The sequence below is a fragment of the Panonychus citri genome, unplaced genomic scaffold (assembly GCF_014898815.1).
Source record: "Panonychus citri isolate SS breed McGregor unplaced genomic scaffold, ASM1489881v1 Contig00001, whole genome shotgun sequence".
Lineage (NCBI taxonomy): Eukaryota > Metazoa > Arthropoda > Arachnida > Trombidiformes > Tetranychidae > Panonychus > Panonychus citri.
This window is the reverse complement of record NW_026515406.1, coordinates 877,319-895,553: the sequence shown is the minus strand read 5'-3', so window position 1 is coordinate 895,553 and position 18,235 is coordinate 877,319. Positions and strand designations below refer to the sequence as shown.

Below are 18,235 nucleotides of genomic sequence, written 5' to 3'. Positions count from 1 at the left end.
AAAACACCGTGAATGGTTGACACAAAATATCGCCTACGTGATGCGTAAGCGATCTTAACGAGTTAATTAATTTCATCCTCTTAATCCTCTTTTCTTTATCCTCTCGACTTTTTCAACAATCTTTTCCAGATGTTTAAGCTCTTTGACCTTAAGGTCACTAATGGTCATTCTTTCGACTATATAAACCCTCTTCAGTTTCTCTTGAAAATCACTTAATCTTTTGTATCGATTGAAGTCAAATTGACAGTTTCATCCCTAAAATAACCACATATATTCCACACATTTTTCATCATTTTTCATTTTCTTTGTTTTAATAAATAAAATTCATTTGTGTGTTCACTTTTATATTTGAATTAAATTTCTTCCCGAGGAACACTACAATATTCAAAAAATCTGACTGCATATACTGAATTCCTGACCGAATTTTTATTAATTAAACTTCTTCATTCTTATCTAAATGACTATTTAAAACAGAAAAGTAAAGTCAAAATGATCTATCTTTTCATTCATAATCGAAAAACTAGTGTACGAAAAATTTTGTCACCCATTATAAACTAAGATGTGTTCACTAGAATTTGACAAAAAGTTTGCGTTATTTTTGTCGTTCTTTCTGATTGTTTACAATTAATTAAATTATACCAAATGATAGTTTAGCTTTTCATCTAAATACATGAAAAATTTCAAAAAATTTTGATAAAAGGTTTTCGAACAATTAAATTATTTTAAAAAATTAAAATTTTTGTATGTTCTCTATGTAAATCTCTACGAGAAATTAACATGGTGAGTAAGAAGTAGGTACCAAGTGCGTTTTGTCAGAATTTTCAATTCAGCATATTTTTAAAACGCGATTTCATGATAACCTTTTACCTTTACCGTTTTTGATCATGACCACAGAGCATCTTTTGGTACTTTTAAAAATTCGATATGACCTTTGGTTCGCTTTAAAAGGCCATTAATTCGAAAAAAATGGTGAAAAATCCTATTTTTCGATTTTTTTTAAAAATTTAATTGTTCGAAAACCTTTCATCAAAATTTTTTGAAATTTTTCATGTATTTAGATGAAAAGCTAAACTATCATTTGGTATAATTTAATTTATTATAAACAATCAGAAAGAACGACAAAACTAACGCAAACTTTTTGTCAAATTCTAGTGAACACATCTTAACTTCGATTTAAACTCACGATTAACTTGCTATTCTCTAAAATCAGTGATTCATTATAAGTTATGGCATTTCTAACGTCATTAGTACAAATAAAAACACCCTGTATAATTTTTGAGGGTTTAATTTCTATTAGCCCAACAATTTCCAGTATATCTACGTAGATAAATTTTGGGTTTAGTTTATTCAGGGAACTTGATTGAGAAGAAAACAAAAAATTTAAATTGGAAGAAAGTTGTATAAAAGGTAAAACCATTCGGCGACAAGATTACAATTAAATTTCCAACTGAATTGGTGACAAGTAACTTCCAACAGTATAAATTTAAATTGTTTAATACAAAAAAACCGTGGATTTCAATTTCCGCATGGATATCAATTCTTTCTTGTCCTTCATCATTTTCATGAGCCTTTTGTCATCATTATCATACCATTGTTCTGGTGCCACTGATGATTCGCATGTAGATTGGTAGACATTTATCGATACCGATAATATCGCCCATCACTATTAAATCTTACTCCTGGTATGCTTGAGGCACTTGAAATCTAATTGGAAATGAAAATAAAATAATTTATAAAACATTGAACTGTTTTGATTGTTACAATTAGCTTACCGATGTTGGTCTTTGTTTAAATAATAATTCGCAGTCTAGTTCGAAGTCTCTTAATTTTTGAACTGGAATTCCAAATGTCGTGAATACAAATGAAAGCACCCTGTATACTGTTTGAGAGTTTAGTTTCTATTGACTTATCAATTTACATTTACGTAGATGAATTTTGGGTTGAGTTTATTCAGGAAGTTTTATTGAAACCAAAAAACAAATTGAAAGTAATAGAAAGTTGTATAACAGTTAGAAGGTGAAAACATTCGATATGAAGATTATAATTAAATTTACAACTGAATTAGCGACAAGTAACTTCCAACAGTCAAAATTTAAATTGTTTAATAAAAAAATCATGGATAGCAATCTTCGTATGAATTTTATTTCTTTCTTGTTCATCGTTATTTTCATGGGGCTTTTGTCATCTATATCCTGTTAGATTGCTGATAAAGGTGATCTTGTTAATTTGCTTGTTGATTTGCTTAGTAGTTTGCTTAGTGATTTGTTTGGTGGTTTGCTTGGTGGTAATCCAGGTGGTAATCGAGGGCTTAATCCACTATTATAAATATTAAATATACATGTATAATAAATGTGATTATGTGACATTGAATTTACAGCAAATTATGATAAGATTCAATGGTTGGTTTTGGTTGTAACAATTACCTAACTGACAATGTGAGTTAAAGGTAAATCAGCAGTATCTGGTCTCATGTAGAGTCTTAATTTGTGCTCGAGCTGTGAACATACGGTAAGGTTCAATTACTCCGACGGTTGTCAGGTCATCGATTAAAACGCCGATATACCTAATTGAACGGGGAACAATTAATGCCTCTTTTGATTGAGATTTTGAAGCTGCATTGATACCGGCGATGGTTCCTTGTGAGGCCGCTTCTTCGTAGCCCGTTGTACCGTTAATTTGTCCAGCAAGGAAAAGACCAGAGACTTTTTTCAATTCAAGGGAAGGTTCTAAATGTCGTGGATCAATGTGATCGTATTGTATTGAATAACCAAGTCGGATAACTTTAGCTTTTTCTAGACCGGGAATTGAGTTGATCACTTTAACTTGAACTTCGAATGGTAATCCATTAGTTTTGAACTTGACTTAAATCGAAAGTACGATGTTCAATTTAGTTGTTTGTTGTCTTAACACTATTCGCAAAGTTACCTGACAAACAAAAACTAACGAAAAAAACTTTCATGATTAATATCAAGTAAATTACTATTCTCACACGATCCACTAGTTGTACCTTGATATTCATAGAGAGATCGGTTATTTGGATGATTCTGTGAAAGAACCGAATACCTTGAGTAAAGGCATATCATATGAGTTTTCATTTGTTTGCAGTTTCATTGGATTATCTTGAAAATAAGTAAGACTCGAGTTGGAGGGGATGGATCACCATAAGGAGATGGACAGTAAACGCTGGTTCGTTCATCTCTTTGGACAGTTTCATAAACGACTCTGAAAAATTGAGACTCGAATAATGTTCAACTAATTGTTCCATCATCAATTTTCAGTATTCAATCATCAACTTCTCCATTACCAATGTTTCTTTTACCCGATTCTACACAAACGTTTCCCCACCTATTGAATGTTTATCAATCAAAATTGAGAACAAAAAATAAGAGTTAATTGCTGGTCTTTTGCGTTGGAACAATAATCTAAAAATTTAGAAAAAAAAATTTCAATTGAATTAAAAGTAAATTAACTTGATTGTTGTGATAATTTAATTCTAATTTGTTATAAAATTAGTTAACTTCCTGTCAAAGAAGTGATCATCTAATTCTAGGTTTGAGATAATTTTACCTTTTGTGTGAATGGAATGATTTGCTTACATAGTAATCGTATTGGCAGATTAATATTTTCATCTTTAAAGGTTAATCAGCTTCGATTGGGTTCCAATCAATTATCTTTGGTTCAACAGCGTTCAATCAGCACCAGTCGAGTTAATTGTTTCTGGAGACCATTTCAATTCAGCCATCTCAAGAGTATAGCTCCCAATTCTCATTCACACTTTAATCCAGATCGGACTTATGGTGCAATCCTGATCATTGCAGTTACCATTTCTGTGCTCAATATTCCCAATTTTTTTCTAAGATTCATTCCCGACCTTTATGAAGCTTTTGTAGATTCAATTTATTATCTCGTCTCTGATTTCGATATAACCGATTCATATACTCCTGGTGTCAACAAGTCAGCCCTAGTTGATCAGGTCAAGAAAATTGATTCAACTGATAAATCATCTGCTACTGTTACCGGTCCTAAAGAAGTTAAATCAAATTAGTAAATCATGTTATCCTCCATGTTAAAAGAACATCAATGTAAACAACAAGAGAGGAAAGAAGAGATTGAGAAGCAAAAAACTGAAGCTTCTGATTCTGTAGTTGAATTAACTCATCATATGGTTGATCATCTTAATGATGGGTAAGTAATTTTCTAATTACAATGAATATTAATAATCTAATTGTTTAATTTGATTTATGATTTTCTTCCATTTTCTATTTCAGGAACTTGGTGATGTCGAAAATTGGTCGAAAAGTATCGAAAATGATCTTCGTCTTGTATCATCTGCTTTAGAATATGTTTATAAAGTTGATCCACAATCAAAGAGCTGATCTACAATCACTTTAAAGAAATTAAAACAATCAAACCGTTAGAAGCTGGATAAATTATAATTAAAAAAAAAATTGTTAATTTATTAATAGCTCACTCAAAAATTCCGGTCAACAGTAATTAAGCACATGTAATCAAATCATATGTGGAGCTGTGAATGAGCAGTGGCCTCATAAAGTCGGAAAAGTTTACATTTTGCTGCGAAATTTTTCTAAGCCATTTAAAAGTGCAAAATTTTGTTAACAAACTGAACTAATCCGCTTTTTGATCTGACTTTCCGTTCAGAAATAATCGATATTCAAAGGTAGGGAATAATCCCGATGTCTTTCATAGGAAATATTTGGACTTTTTTGATTGTCTTGATATTAATTCCTACTAAATAGCCGATGCCGAAAATGGTAATGAAATCAAAAGAAGCTCTCTCATTAGTCGTTATATAAGTTTATCCTAAGGTTAATTTATCTACTGGATGCAAACAATAGAAATACTTCTCTTTATTAATACAATTATAATTGTGAGTGAAAAATTTATTCAAATTGTACTAACAATGTAAGTGAAGTTTAATTAAAAAGCTAAAATCATTTTTCTTACAGAATCACAATTCCAAGTTGAAATTTTCAACTTTTTGCGTCGACTGTATTTTTATAGAATTTTCTTAGTTGTCTCGAAAATGTCGCTCAATACTAGGTTAGAACCAATATTGTCAAAGTAATTAAAATCTTCTGGGATAATCAATTGCTCTTCTTTTTGTAAATCATAGATTTGTATTTTCTTCCTCTCAACCAATTTCTCATATTGAGCTGTGGTAGCAACAATTTAGAGTCAGGAAAGAGATAAACAATTAGAATAATTCGTTAATTCGTTAATTCGTTCCAATAATATTCTATCATCTGGCAGATTAACTTGTTCTTCTCTCAATAGATCAACAAGATTATCTTGAATTCCAGTGATTCGCATTAATTATTCACGAGCACTGAAAAATACAAAATATAAAATATCATAATAATTAACACATTAATAATTGATCAGCATAATCAATGGTAATCACCTTATCTTGTCCCTTCTTATTGCATTTTTGCACTTTTTCTAGACCGATAATTGAGTTGATCACTTTAACTTGAACTTCGAAAGGCAATCCATTGGCCAGGCCATTTGGATAGACGATATCACAGTTGAAACCTTCTGGTTCCCACCAAAATTGATGATTATTTTTTGAATATTTTATTACATTATTATTTTATACAATTTCTTCATGGATATGCCTTGAAAGGTGAATATTATCTTGAACTATTTTCGCTGTTTCCGGACTGGTATAAGTTAAAAAGGTTGGTTCCAATATCTTCCAAAATGATTTCAAAAAACCTTCAGAGGTTTTACCATTAATTAGAGGTAGTTGAAAGCAATAGTCTAATTATCTGATTGTTTTCTGTATATTTAACATTAGTCTTAAATCCACTTGCACTAAAGTTTGATTACATGAGATCATCATGAAAATGTAGTTGATTAAACGTGGAAAAGGTTGAATTGTTACTCAAACAATTAAACGGATATGGAAATGATACATTCGTAGAATTCAATTTCTATTAACAATTTATGTCTACGTAGATGAATTTGTGACTAAGTTTATTCAGGAAACTTGATTGACATAGAAAAAACCTAATTGATATTGTCAGAAAGTTGAATATAAAATAAAACCATTCCAAGTGAAGATTATAGTTAAATTAAATTTCCAACTGAATTAGTGATTAGTTGTTTCAACAGTTAAAATTTAAATTGTTCAATACAAAAAAACATGGATTTCAATCTTAGTATGAATTTTATTTTTTTCTTGTTCATCGTCATTTTCATGGGGCTTTTGTCCTCTTTATCCTGCCAGAATTCTAATGCTACTGATGCAGAACATGATCACTCTCTGAAACTTGAGGGTGAAAGTGATATAGGAGAGCCAGAACCAATACTTGTTCCTGCTGATAATGATAGTGATGTGGTTGTTGATGGTGTGCTTGGTGGTAAAGGAGGTAAAGGTGGTGAACCTAGTGACCGTTTCAATGAAGTTTTAGTTGATTTGCTCGGTGCTAATGGTGGTGCGCTCGGTGGTAATGTCGGTAATGTGGGTAATGGGGGTTATGATGGTGATATAAAAGGGTCAGGATCAATACCTGTTCCTGCTGATAATGATAGTGATGTGGTTGTTGGTGGCGCGCTTGGTGGTAAACCTGGTGACCGTTTGAAGTTTTTAGGCAGTGTGCTCAGTAGTAATGGTGGTGATGGTGGTGCGCTCGGTGATGGTGGTGGTACGCTCGGTGTTAAACTTGGTGCGCTCGGTGATGGTGGTGGTACGCTCGGTGTTAAACTTGGTGCGCTCGGTGGTAATAGTATTGTTGATAAGGTGCTTGAATTGCTTGGTTTGCTTACAACTACCAATGTGACTGGTATTGGTAGTGGTGTGGTTATTGATTCGCCTAATATGTCTACTAGTTTGTCTGATGATAATAATGAAGACTAATTCAAACTGAGAAGAAAATAATTTGCAAAACATGGTCGTGGTGGTAATGATTACCTTCAATTTGAATTAGAATTTAAATTGTTTCATTTCTCTTATTATTTCTCGAGTGGCTCAAGCTTCTCATTTTATTTGTGAATTTTAAATAAAAAATTTGAAGTTGGATAAATAAATTATAATCAACGAAAAATTTTTTGATTTAATTCATTCAAAAATTTGAATTTATTAATTGATTTTCCCGCGATATATATCGCGTTAACCGACCATTAAATTAATGGTCAAATTGTAACTGAGCCTAAATAATCAGAGAGCATTTGCATTATTCATCAATGTATTGATTTCGTTTTAATTGTTGTCTATTATTGTCAATCTACACGAGTTTAGAAATAGAGTAAAATCCGGTCTAGTTTTCGGACGAAGTTTCTTAATTTTTTGACTGAAATAATAATTAATCTGAATATTCTATTTTACGAAGAAAAACCTAACATACATCTTGTAATGAGGTAAATCATTTTCTCTCCCTAATTATCTCTAAATTAAATTCTATCCACAATCTAATTATCTTCTTTTTCCCTCTTAGGAAATGAGAGATGCTGCTGAATTCATCAAAAAGTGTTTACCACTAGTTTAGAAGAAGAGAAAAAATCAATTAATATTTCCATGAAAATCTAACCATTTTTCCTGATTTTTAATCAAGTTTTCACTTAAAAAATGAATCATTTTCTTTCCTTTATTTTTGTTCTTATTAAACATAACAAAACATCACAATTTATTTATCAATTCAAGTTGATAACTTTGTCACTTAACGGGATTGAGTCAAATTTTCCAATTCTTGTCTCTTAATCATATAAATTAACGCTGTAATTGCTGAAAACCTTATTGAAAACCTTTATGAACCTAAAGTCCCAGCAAACCAAAATTATGAAGCGTTTGTCAGCTTAGCGTAATGAGCATGTTTCGGTAAAACCTAATGTACAAATTTTCATGTGAATAAACGCTGATAGTAGCGTTTATCGGCCTAATTTGAAAATGAATCGGTACCTTGATCTGATTTTTTTCATACAGATTGAATAGAAACTAATACCAAAAAAATTCGTGAACCATCATGTTTTCTTGAAAAGAGTAATATAATTTTCAAGACAAAGTCAACTTTTTTAAGCATTCAAATCAAAATGATAACCATAGGAATTACAATGTTAACATAATGAGGTTGAGTCAAAATTTTCAATTCTTTTCTCTTAATCATATAGATTAATGTTGTAATTGCTGAGAATCTCACTCCTGGTATTATTAACGCACTTGAAATCAAATTGGAAATGAGAAGAAAATAATTTATAAAACATTGAACAGTTTTAATTGTAACAATCATTACAATTATTATAATAGCTTATCGATGATGGTCGTTAAGTTAATGATTCAAGGGACTTCAACAATCCAACCAATTGATTATTCTAGAAGACTAACAATTTAGTAATACAAAATCAAAATAAAAATTGATTCTGAATTTTCTTGTTCTAAAATTGAAGAGTTTAAAGTCTATCGAAACATGGGACATACATCTTGTAATGAGGTAAATCATTTTCTCTCCCTAATTATCTCTAAATTAAATTCTATCCACAATCTAATTATCTTCTTTTTCCCTCTTAGGAAATGAGAGATGCTGCTGAATTCATCAAAAAGTGTTTACCACTAGTTTAGAAGAAGAGAAAATATCAATTATTATTTCCATGAAACTCTAACCCTTTTTGGATTAAAATTCATGATGGAACTGAAAAACTGGGTTTCAGAAGTTTTTACTTGAAAAATGAATCGTTTTCTTTCATTTAATTTTTGTTCTTATTAAACATAACAAAATATCACAATCTATTTATCAATTCAAGTTGATAACATTGACACTTAACGAGATTGAGTCAAATTTTCCAATTCTTGTCTCTTAATCATATAAATTAAAGCTGTAATTGCTGAAAATCTTACTCCTGGTATCCTTGAGGCACTTGAAATCTAATTGGGAATGAGAAGAAAATAATTTATAAAACATTGAACTGTTTTTATTGTTAAAATTGTTACAATTAGCTTACCGATGTTGGTCTTTGTTTAGATAATAATTCACGAGACTCATTAGGTAATGGAAGTCGATTGTCAAAGTAATTAAAATCTTCTGGGATAATTAATTGCTCTTCTTTTTGTAAATCATAGATTTGTATTTTCTCCCTCTCAACCAATTTCTCATATTGAGCTGTGGGAACAACAATTTAGAATTAATTTAGCAAATGGATAAACGATTAGAAAAAGATAATAAGAGAGTAACGGTGAACTCTAAACAAAATACAGTGCACGACAAAAGTTTAGGAATTGAGTAAAATCTGGTCTAACTTTCGGATGAGTCCAAGTTTTAGTTTCAAACTTTTCAAATATGAAGATAATATAATTAATAAAATGAAAATTAATTAGTTTCTACGTTAGGTCATGTTGAACCCAAGATAAGTCCAAATAAAAGGATTTGAATATATGAAGTTGCGACAAAAGTTTAGGTTTCAGAAAGATTATCTCATCTGAAGATTAGATTAAAATTAAGAAAAAAAATTGATTTTGATGAAATTAAGACAATATGGTCATGAAGATCAATTGCTTATGTAAAGTTAACCGTTACACTTTTTAGAAAATTAACTTTTCCGATCTAATTTACCTTCGATTCTAATTCGTTCCAATAATATTCTATCATCTGGTAGATTAACTTGTTCTTTTCTCAATAGATCAATAAGATTATCTTGAATTCCAGCGACTCTCATTAAATCACGAGCACTGAAAAATACGAAAAGAAAATGTAATTAAATTTTGATTAATTGGGTAACATAATTAAGGGTAAGCACCTTCTCTTGTTCCCTCGTATTGCTGTAGTTAAATTGTCTTTCAACAATTCAGTCCATTCACTTGTATCTTTTTTATAATTAGCTAATAGTCTTTTATAATAATCGAGATCTGAATTAGTTTGACAATAAACATCGTAGCGTTTTTGGGAAACACAACCTTGTTGATAACCTGGAAAAACAGGAGAAAGAAAAACAAAGATGAAGAATGACGATGAAGATAAATGTGATTATGTGATTCATGAAGATTCAATGGTTAATTTGGTTGTAACAATTACCTAATTGAGTTAAACGTGAATCAGCATTATCTGGTCTCATGTAGAGTCTAAATTGTGCTCGAGCTGTGAACATACGGTAAGGTTCAATTACTCCGACGGTTGTCAGGTCATCGATCAAAACGCCGATATAACTAATTGAACGGGGAACAATTAATGCCTCTTTTGATTGAGATTTTGAAGCTGCATTGATACCGGCGATGATTCCTTGTGAGGCCGCTTCTTCGTAGCCTGTTGTACCGTTAATTTGTCCAGCAAGGAAAAGACCAGAGACTTTTCTCAATTCAAGGGAAGGTTTTAATTGTCGTGGATCAATGTGATCGTATTGTATTGAATAACCAGGTCGGGTAACTTTAGCTTTTTCTAGACCGGGAATTGAGTTGATCACTTTAACTTGAACTTCGAATGGTAATCCATTGGCCAGGCCATTTGGATAGACGGTATCACAGTTAAAACCTTCTGGTTCCAACCAAACTTGATGATTATTTTGCGGATATTTTATAACTTTGGCCTCGATCGATGCACAATAACGGACACCGACAATCTCTTCATGGATATGCCTTGAAAGGTGAATATTGTCTTGAACTATTTTCGCTGTTTCCGGACTGGTATAAGTTAAAAAGGTCGGTTTCTGATCAGCGGCTGATAACCAAACGCTCTTGTTGAGGAAAGAAAATGGATTCGGAGGATCGTCACCTTTAGAACATTCTAAAGAAGAATAATCGATTGTTCGACCATCTATTCTTGGTGGAGTTCCAGTTTTCAATCGACCCAATTTGATATTCATTCGTTCTAATGTTTTAGATAAACCAATTGATGGCTTGTCGCCCATTCGTCAGCAGGAAATCGTTCCAAGCCCAACAAGATCATTCCTCGAAGAAAAGTACCCGTTGTAATGATAACCGATGAGCTTTCAATTCGCTCTCCAGTAGATGTTATAACTCCTTTGCAAGTGTAACCATCGCCTTGAGGTTCAACAATTAAATCTTCAATTGAAGCCGCTTTCACCGATAGATGAGGTTTATTAAAAATGGCACGTTGAAGATTCTTCTTGTAAAGCTCTCTATCTATTTGAGCTCTTGGACCCCAAACTGCTGGACCTTTACGTCGATTGAGTAACTTATAATGCATCCCAGAGATGTCACAGATTCTTGGACAGATACCGTCAAGAGCGTCAATCTCACGAAGAAGATGACCTTTACCTATCCCACCGAACGCGGGGTTACAGGACATCTCTCCAATGGTGGACAGTTTTTGCGTCAAAAGTAACGTGTTAGCGGACATATTTGAAGCAGCCCAAGCTGCTTCTGCTCCTGCATGTCCACCACGATAACATCATAAAAAGGTCGAGATGAATAAAAAGCTCTCGAATGTAGTCCAAAAAGCCGATGGTAAACCTGTAACACCATTGAAATAAAAGAGCAACAAGAAACACAACAACGATTTCTCAATTGATTAGATGAAAACAACAATTGTACTAAATCTAAAACCAATGGGAATTCACAAAGAAAACAAATAAACACGAACTAATTTATCTGTAACAAACAGTTAATTAAAATACATCCAATTCCACAATCAAATAAAAACAATCAATTCAAGTTCAAAACAAGAAAATTCAATCTTCTTCAACACCAAAAATCATTATCCAAAATCATCATGATTCTCATCGTCGAGAGCCGATTCCATCAATTAACCATAAAATTTAATATCATTCAAATAAATACACAAAAATCAGAATTTAAGATAAACTAAATCAAAGATGATTAACTTGATTATTTGAGAAAAATGTGTTTACCTTGATGTTCTTTTCTAATCCGTCAGATGGCGAAACATGGGAGGAATTTTTCTCAGCTGATCTTAAGAGCAACAATTTAGAAAAAAAAATTTTCAATTGAATCAAAAGTAAATTAACTTGATTGTTGTGATAATTTAATTCTAATTTGTTATAAAATTAGTTAACTTCCTGTCAAAGAAGTGATCATCTAATTCTGGGTTTGAGATAATCTTACCTTTTGTGTAAATGGAATGATTTGTTTACATAGTAATCGTATTGGCAGATTAATATTTTCATCTTTGAAGGTTAATCAGCTTCGATTGGGTTCCAATCAATTATCTTTGGTTCAACAGCGTTCAATCAACACCAGTCGAGTCAATTGTTTCTGGAGACCATTTCAATTCAGCCATCTCAAGAGTATAGCTCCCAATTCTCATTCACACTTTAATCCAGATCGGACTTATGGTGCAATCCTGATCATTGCAGTTACCATTTCTGTGCTCAATATTCCCAATTTTTTTCTAAGATTCATTCCCGACCTTTATGAAGCTTTTGTAGATTCAATTTATTATCTCGTCTCTGATTTCGATATAACCGATTCATATACTCCTGGTGTCAACAAGTCAGCCCTAGTTGATCAGATCAAGAAAAACGATTCAACTGATAAATCATCTGCTCCTGTTACCGGTCCTAAAGAAGTTAAATCAAATTAGTAAATCATGTTATCCTCCATGTTAAAAGAACATCAATGTAAACAACAAGAGAGGAAAGAAGAGATTGAGAAGCAAAAAACTGAAGCTTCTGATTCTGTAGTTGAATTAACTCATCATATGGTTGATCATCTTAATGATGGGTAAGTAATTTTCTAATTTCTATGAATATTAATCATCTAATTGTTTGATTTCTCTTATTATTATTTCCAGAGTGGCTCAAGCTTATCTTAATCAACGTAAATTAGATGCTGAGACTAAACAATTACACGCTAATGTTACTCAATTCTCAAAACAGGCTAATCAATGGTTAACAGTAATGCAAAGCCTAAACAAATCAGTCAAGGTAATCGTAAATTGCCAAACATCAAATTCTAATCTGTTATTAAAAATGATTTTCTTCCATTTTCTACTTCAGGAACTTGGTGATGTCGAAAATTGGTCAAAAAGTATAGAAAATGATCTTCGTCTTGTATCATCTGCTTTAGAATATGTTTATAAAGTTGGTCCACAATCAAAGAGTTAATCTACCATCAGTTGAACGAAGTTCAAACAATCAAATCAATTGATTAATCTAGAAGATTAACAATTCAGTAATCAAATCAATTGTTTATGAATGCGCTTCTAAAAACGTTACTCTTAAATTTCACTATGTTTTACTCCTAAATTGAATAACTAATTACAATTATATCAAGAAATTAAATTAGTTTATGATGATGAATATTAATTAAAATTAGAAGTTGGATAAATAAATTATTATAATTATATATTGAAAGAAATGCTTAAAACAACAGAGTTTAAAGTTGATAAAGTTGAGTATCTTTAGTGAAGGCAAATCATATGAGTTTTCATTTGCTTGTAGTTTCATTGGATTATCTTGAAAGTAAAGTGAGACTCGAGTTGTTGCATAAGAAGATGAACAGTAAACGCTGGTTCGTTCATCTCTTTGGACAGTTTCATAAACGACTTTGAAAAATTGAGACTCGAATTATGTTCAACTAATTACTCCATCAGCAATTTTCAGTATTCAATCAACTTCTCCATTATCAACATTTCTTTTACCTGATTCTACACAAAAGTTTCCCTACCTATTGAATTTTTATCAATTACAATTGAGAACAAAAAAATAAGAGATAATTGCTGGTCTTTTCAAATCAACTTTTGCGGTATTGGACGCGAATATATAATTATTTCCTTGGATGATCAGTCGTTCTAAAAAGAGAAACAATCTTTGAGTAATTATCATCAACATCATACCATCAAGAGACTAATTCTATTATTAATTAGAAGCACTTGAAAGCTTAAGTCTAATTACCTGATATGAGATCGTTACGCACATGCAGATGATTAAACTTGGAGAATTGTATTGGATCAGTTTACTCTGGAGTTTTTACTCAAACAATTAAATGGATTCATAGAGTACAGGGTGTTTGTATTTGAACTCACGATTCTGCTTTCATAAAGGATGTTTCACTTAATTTCTGACAAAAAGGAAAATTACAATTAGAGTATCTCACCAGAGATTAATGGTCAATTGACCATTTTATCAACTACAATTCAATTTTTATCTTGATTTACATTTAATCTCAGGTATAGAACTCTTATTTGTATCTTCCCTTTTTGTCTGAAATTAAGTGAAAACCCTTTACAATAAAAGCCACACACTCTCGAATAACCTAAGCATAGTAATATAAACACAGAAAGATAGATCTCATTGTGAAGTATTCACATGTGAGCATTTAGAGGTCAAGAAGCTGTGGCTTAAGAGAAAAGCTAAAAGTCATTTTAAAATTTGCTCTTCATTTTTCGAGTATACAAAACGTTACCGAGTTTAATCTGACTCTAGAAAACAATTTAAAAATTGCTTTTAGATTTTGCGATTTAAACTCACGATTAGTTTGCTATTGAAGTCGAGTCTCTGAAATCATTCGTTGAAAGCTAGGGCATTTTAAACAAACTAAAACACCCTGTATACTTTTGAGGGTTTAGTTTCTATTGACTTATCAATTTACATCTACGTAGATAAATTTTTGGTTGAGTTTATTCAGGGAACTTTATTGAGATGAAAACAAAAATTTAAATTGGGAGAAAGTTGTATAAAAGGTAAAACCTTTTGATGTGAAGATTATAATTAAATAAAATTTATTACAACTGAATTAGTGTAAAGCCGTTTCAACAGTTTAAATTTAGCTTGTTTAATACAAAAAAATCATGGGTTTCAATCTTAGTATGAATTACATTGCTTTCTTGTTTATCATCATTTCTGTGGGGATTTTGTCTCTATTCGTTCAGGATTCTGGGGCTTGTACTGCTGTTAACGCCGTTTCTGCTTGGTCCTGCTAATGGTCATAAATAAAAATACTAATTTTATTCACATTTCATGTCATTCCTATCGAAATAACTGTTTTTGGACGTTATCTCCACTTTCCTCTCAACCTATTGGTACCTATTTATCGCCCTTCAATTAGACCTTTAGATAATCTAACTATGAAATCATTGAACTTCTAAACACAATTAATGTATCAATAAGAAGAACTTATGTAGATCAATAAATTTTAAAATTCAAGATCCAAAGATTGATATTTGAAAAGTCATTTTATTTTTCAATAATAATGTCTCATTACGTGAATACTTAAATTTAATTAATTTCGGTGATTGGACTTATTCTTGTTTTGAAAATTTCGCTCATCACTTTGATAGAATAAGCAGATTACAACGAATATGCAAGTAAACCAACAAAAGAAAATTAGTTCAACAACCAATTGATCAGATGAAATCGATACGATTTCGCTGTTTATTTACAATAGAAATGCTTTTCTACAATTATAATTCTGAGTGAACAATTCAGTCAAGTCGATTTTGATTGTCAAACCAATAAAATGTTGATTTAAGCTCTTTCTGTGGTTTAATCGTCAAGTTTTACTTCCACGTTCAATTAAAACCTTTAAAAGTTGATTTTTTGTCTAGTCCTTTCCAATTGTTTAGACAATTAATCTAATTGTCTAATTAATCTAATTAAGAAAAGATAAGATAAAAATGAAGGTGAAAACAACAGAGAGCACAGGCAAAGAATTGACCTTTCCCTATCATCACCTTCATCTCTATCATCTTTTCGGGTGAATTGAGTTATTCATTAGTTTGTTTACCTTGGTCGTTACCGAACGAAACAATAATATCCAAAAATTGGCAAGAGTAATTCATGGTGGTGGTTTATATGATCTTGGAAATTTTAACCAAGTTTAAAGTTTATCGAAACATGGGACGTACATCTTGCAATGAGGTGAATCATTTTCGATTCTTAAATATCTCTAAATTAAATTCTATTGACAATCTAATGATTTTGTTACCATTGTTACAATTAGCTTACCGATGTTGGTCTTTGTTTAGATAATAGTTTACGCGACTCATTAGGTAATGGAAGTCTATTGTCAAAGTAATTAATGTCTTCTGGGATAATTAATTGCTCTTCTTTTTGTAAATCATAGATTTGTATTTTCTTCCTCTCAACCAATTTCTCATATTGAGCTGTGCAAGCAACAATTTAGAATTAGGTTTTAATTGTCGTGGATCAATGTGATCGTATTGTATTGAATAACTAAGTTGGGTAACTTTAGCTTTTTCTTGACGCGGAATTGAGTTGATCACTTTAACTTGAATCTCGAAAGGTAATCTATAGGCCAGGCCATTTGGATAGACGAAAATTTCTCAACTTTCATAACTTTTCGGGCAATAGTTTTAGACTCGACATATACCGAAAGCACTAAGTTCAATTTGCAAAATACAAAAATCGTGTTCTACCGATTTATAATTAATCCAATTCTTAAAAAGAATTTGTCAATTTAGTATAATTTATGTTATTTGTAATTTTCCCAATACTTTTGCTCAAAGCAATAATCTCATTACCTGATTATTTTCTGTATAATGAACAACGCATCAATTGAACGTAAATTTGATAACATGATCACTATGCAGATGATTAAACTTGGAGAACAACTCAAACAAGTCAATGAGTGTATAGAGTACAGGGTATTTTTAATTGAACTCCCGACTTTTGTCTCATCATGAATTACGTATAAAGCCACGTATTAGGTATCCAACTAAGTAATGACAAAATTTTTCGAGCTTGCGTTAAACTTGATTGTTGAAGAACTTTGAACTTTCGATTAGCAAATTTTATATTATTATCATCGAACAGCGGTCAATAATATCTGAAATTAAAGCTCAATAGCTTAGCTTTCAAATGATATTAGATTAATTAACGTAAAATGGATTCCTGATACTTTCGACTGGCCTAAGAATGGTAATATTAAGATAGATCTCGTTGTTAAGTAATCGAATGAGAGTCTTCAGAGGTTTGGAAGCTGTTGATTAAGAGAAAAGTTCAAAAAACAATCTTTTATCATTAGAAAATTCGGGCTTAATTTCCACAAGAATAAGAAGTGTTCTCGAGTTCAATCGCACTCTATATGGGCTAGTACGACTTTTCGATTTAAACTAACGATCAGCTTTTTACTGGGGTAAAAGTCAAGTCTTTAAAATCATTTGTTGCAAAGCTAAGGCATTTCAAATGTCAAAAGCACAAAATAAATCACCCTGTATACTTTTTGAGAGTTTAATTTCTATTGATTCGAAATATTATACATAAACATTTAGTCATTTAGGATTGAGTTTATTCAGGGACCTTAATGGAGACGCAAACAAAAAGTTTAAATTGGGAGAAAGTTGTATACACAAACGTCTCCCCACCTATTGAATGTTTATCAATTACAATTGAGAACAAAAAAATAAGAGATAATTGCTGGTCTTTTCAAATCAACTTTTGCGGTATTGGACGCGAATATATAATTATTTCCTTGGATGATCAGTCGTTCTAAAAAGAGAAACAATCTTTGAGTAATTATCTCTCATATGAGTTGGAAAAATACTCGAAATTTTCATTCTCAAAAGTCCGATTTCCAATATCGTTCAAGACATCAAGAGACTAATTCTATTATTACAGAATGTAATTAGAAGCACTTGAAAGCTAAAGTCTAACTACCAGATATGAGATCGTTACGCACATGCAGATGATTAAACTTGGAGAATCTAATCATTAGATTCTAATGGGATCAGTTTACTCTGGAGTTTTCACTCAAACAACTAAATGCATTCACAGAGTACAGGGTGTTTGTATTTGAACTCACGATTTTTGTCTTACAATAAAAGCCAAACACTCTCGAATGACTTAAGCATAGTATGAACATAGAAAGGTGGATATTTGTGAAGTAATCTCAAAGGAAAGTTAAGAGGTTATGAAGCTGTGGCTTTAGAGGAAAGGTAAAAGTCATTTTAAAACTTGCCCTTCATTTTGCGAGGATAAAAAACGTTATCGAGTTTAATCTGACTATAGAAAACAATGTAAAAATTGCTTTTAGATTTTGCGATTTAAACTCACGATTAGCTCGCTATTGAAGTCGAGTCTCTGAAATCATTCGTTGAAAACTATGGCAATTCAAACGTCGGGAGTACAAATAAAAACACCCTGTATACTTTTGAGGGTTTAGTTTGCTATTGACTTATCAATTTACATCTACGTAGATGAATTTTGGGTTGAGTTTATTCAGGAGACTTTATCGAGACGAAAACAAAAAATTTAAATTGGGAGAAAGTTGTATAAAAGGAAAACCTTTCGATGTGAAGATAATAATATAATTTCCAACTGAATTAGTGACAAGTAACTTCCAATAGTCAAA

General features: G+C 31.4%; 2 protein-coding genes across 2 annotated transcripts; one reads left to right on the top strand and one right to left on the bottom strand.

The window, feature by feature from the left end:
• Positions 1-8,667: 8,667 nt before the first annotated feature.
• On the bottom strand, positions 8,668-11,800 carry LOC128397322 (protein MTO1 homolog, mitochondrial-like). Its single transcript, XM_053358072.1, is given in 7 exon segments — positions 8,668-8,878; positions 8,956-9,113; positions 9,564-9,679; positions 9,748-9,916; positions 10,023-10,856; positions 10,859-11,347; positions 11,350-11,800. Coding segments are annotated over 7 exon segments (1,950 nt in total). The 5' UTR covers positions 11,429-11,800; the 3' UTR covers positions 8,668-8,773.
• Positions 11,801-12,510: 710 nt separating this feature from the next.
• LOC128397503 (biogenesis of lysosome-related organelles complex 1 subunit 1-like) lies at positions 12,511-13,298 on the top strand. The gene is made up of 3 exons (XM_053358273.1): positions 12,511-12,646; positions 12,717-12,849; positions 12,922-13,298. The coding sequence occupies exons 1-3, from the start codon at positions 12,513-12,515 to the stop codon at positions 13,027-13,029; spliced, it is 375 nt and encodes a 124-aa protein (XP_053214248.1). The 5' UTR covers positions 12,511-12,512; the 3' UTR covers positions 13,030-13,298.
• Positions 13,299-18,235: the final 4,937 nt, after the last annotated feature.

Bases quoted from the DNA above. Each gene is read 5' to 3' on its own strand.
- LOC128397503 (XM_053358273.1), top strand. From the start codon at position 12,513: ATGTTATCCTCCATGTTAAAAGAACATCAATGTAAACAACAAGAGAGG. The intron at 12,647-12,716 runs GTAAGTAATTTT...TATTATTTCCAG, and splicing joins GTTGATCATCTTAATGATGG to AGTGGCTCAAGCTTATCTTA. The intron at 12,850-12,921 runs GTAATCGTAAAT...TTTCTACTTCAG, and splicing joins GCCTAAACAAATCAGTCAAG to GAACTTGGTGATGTCGAAAA.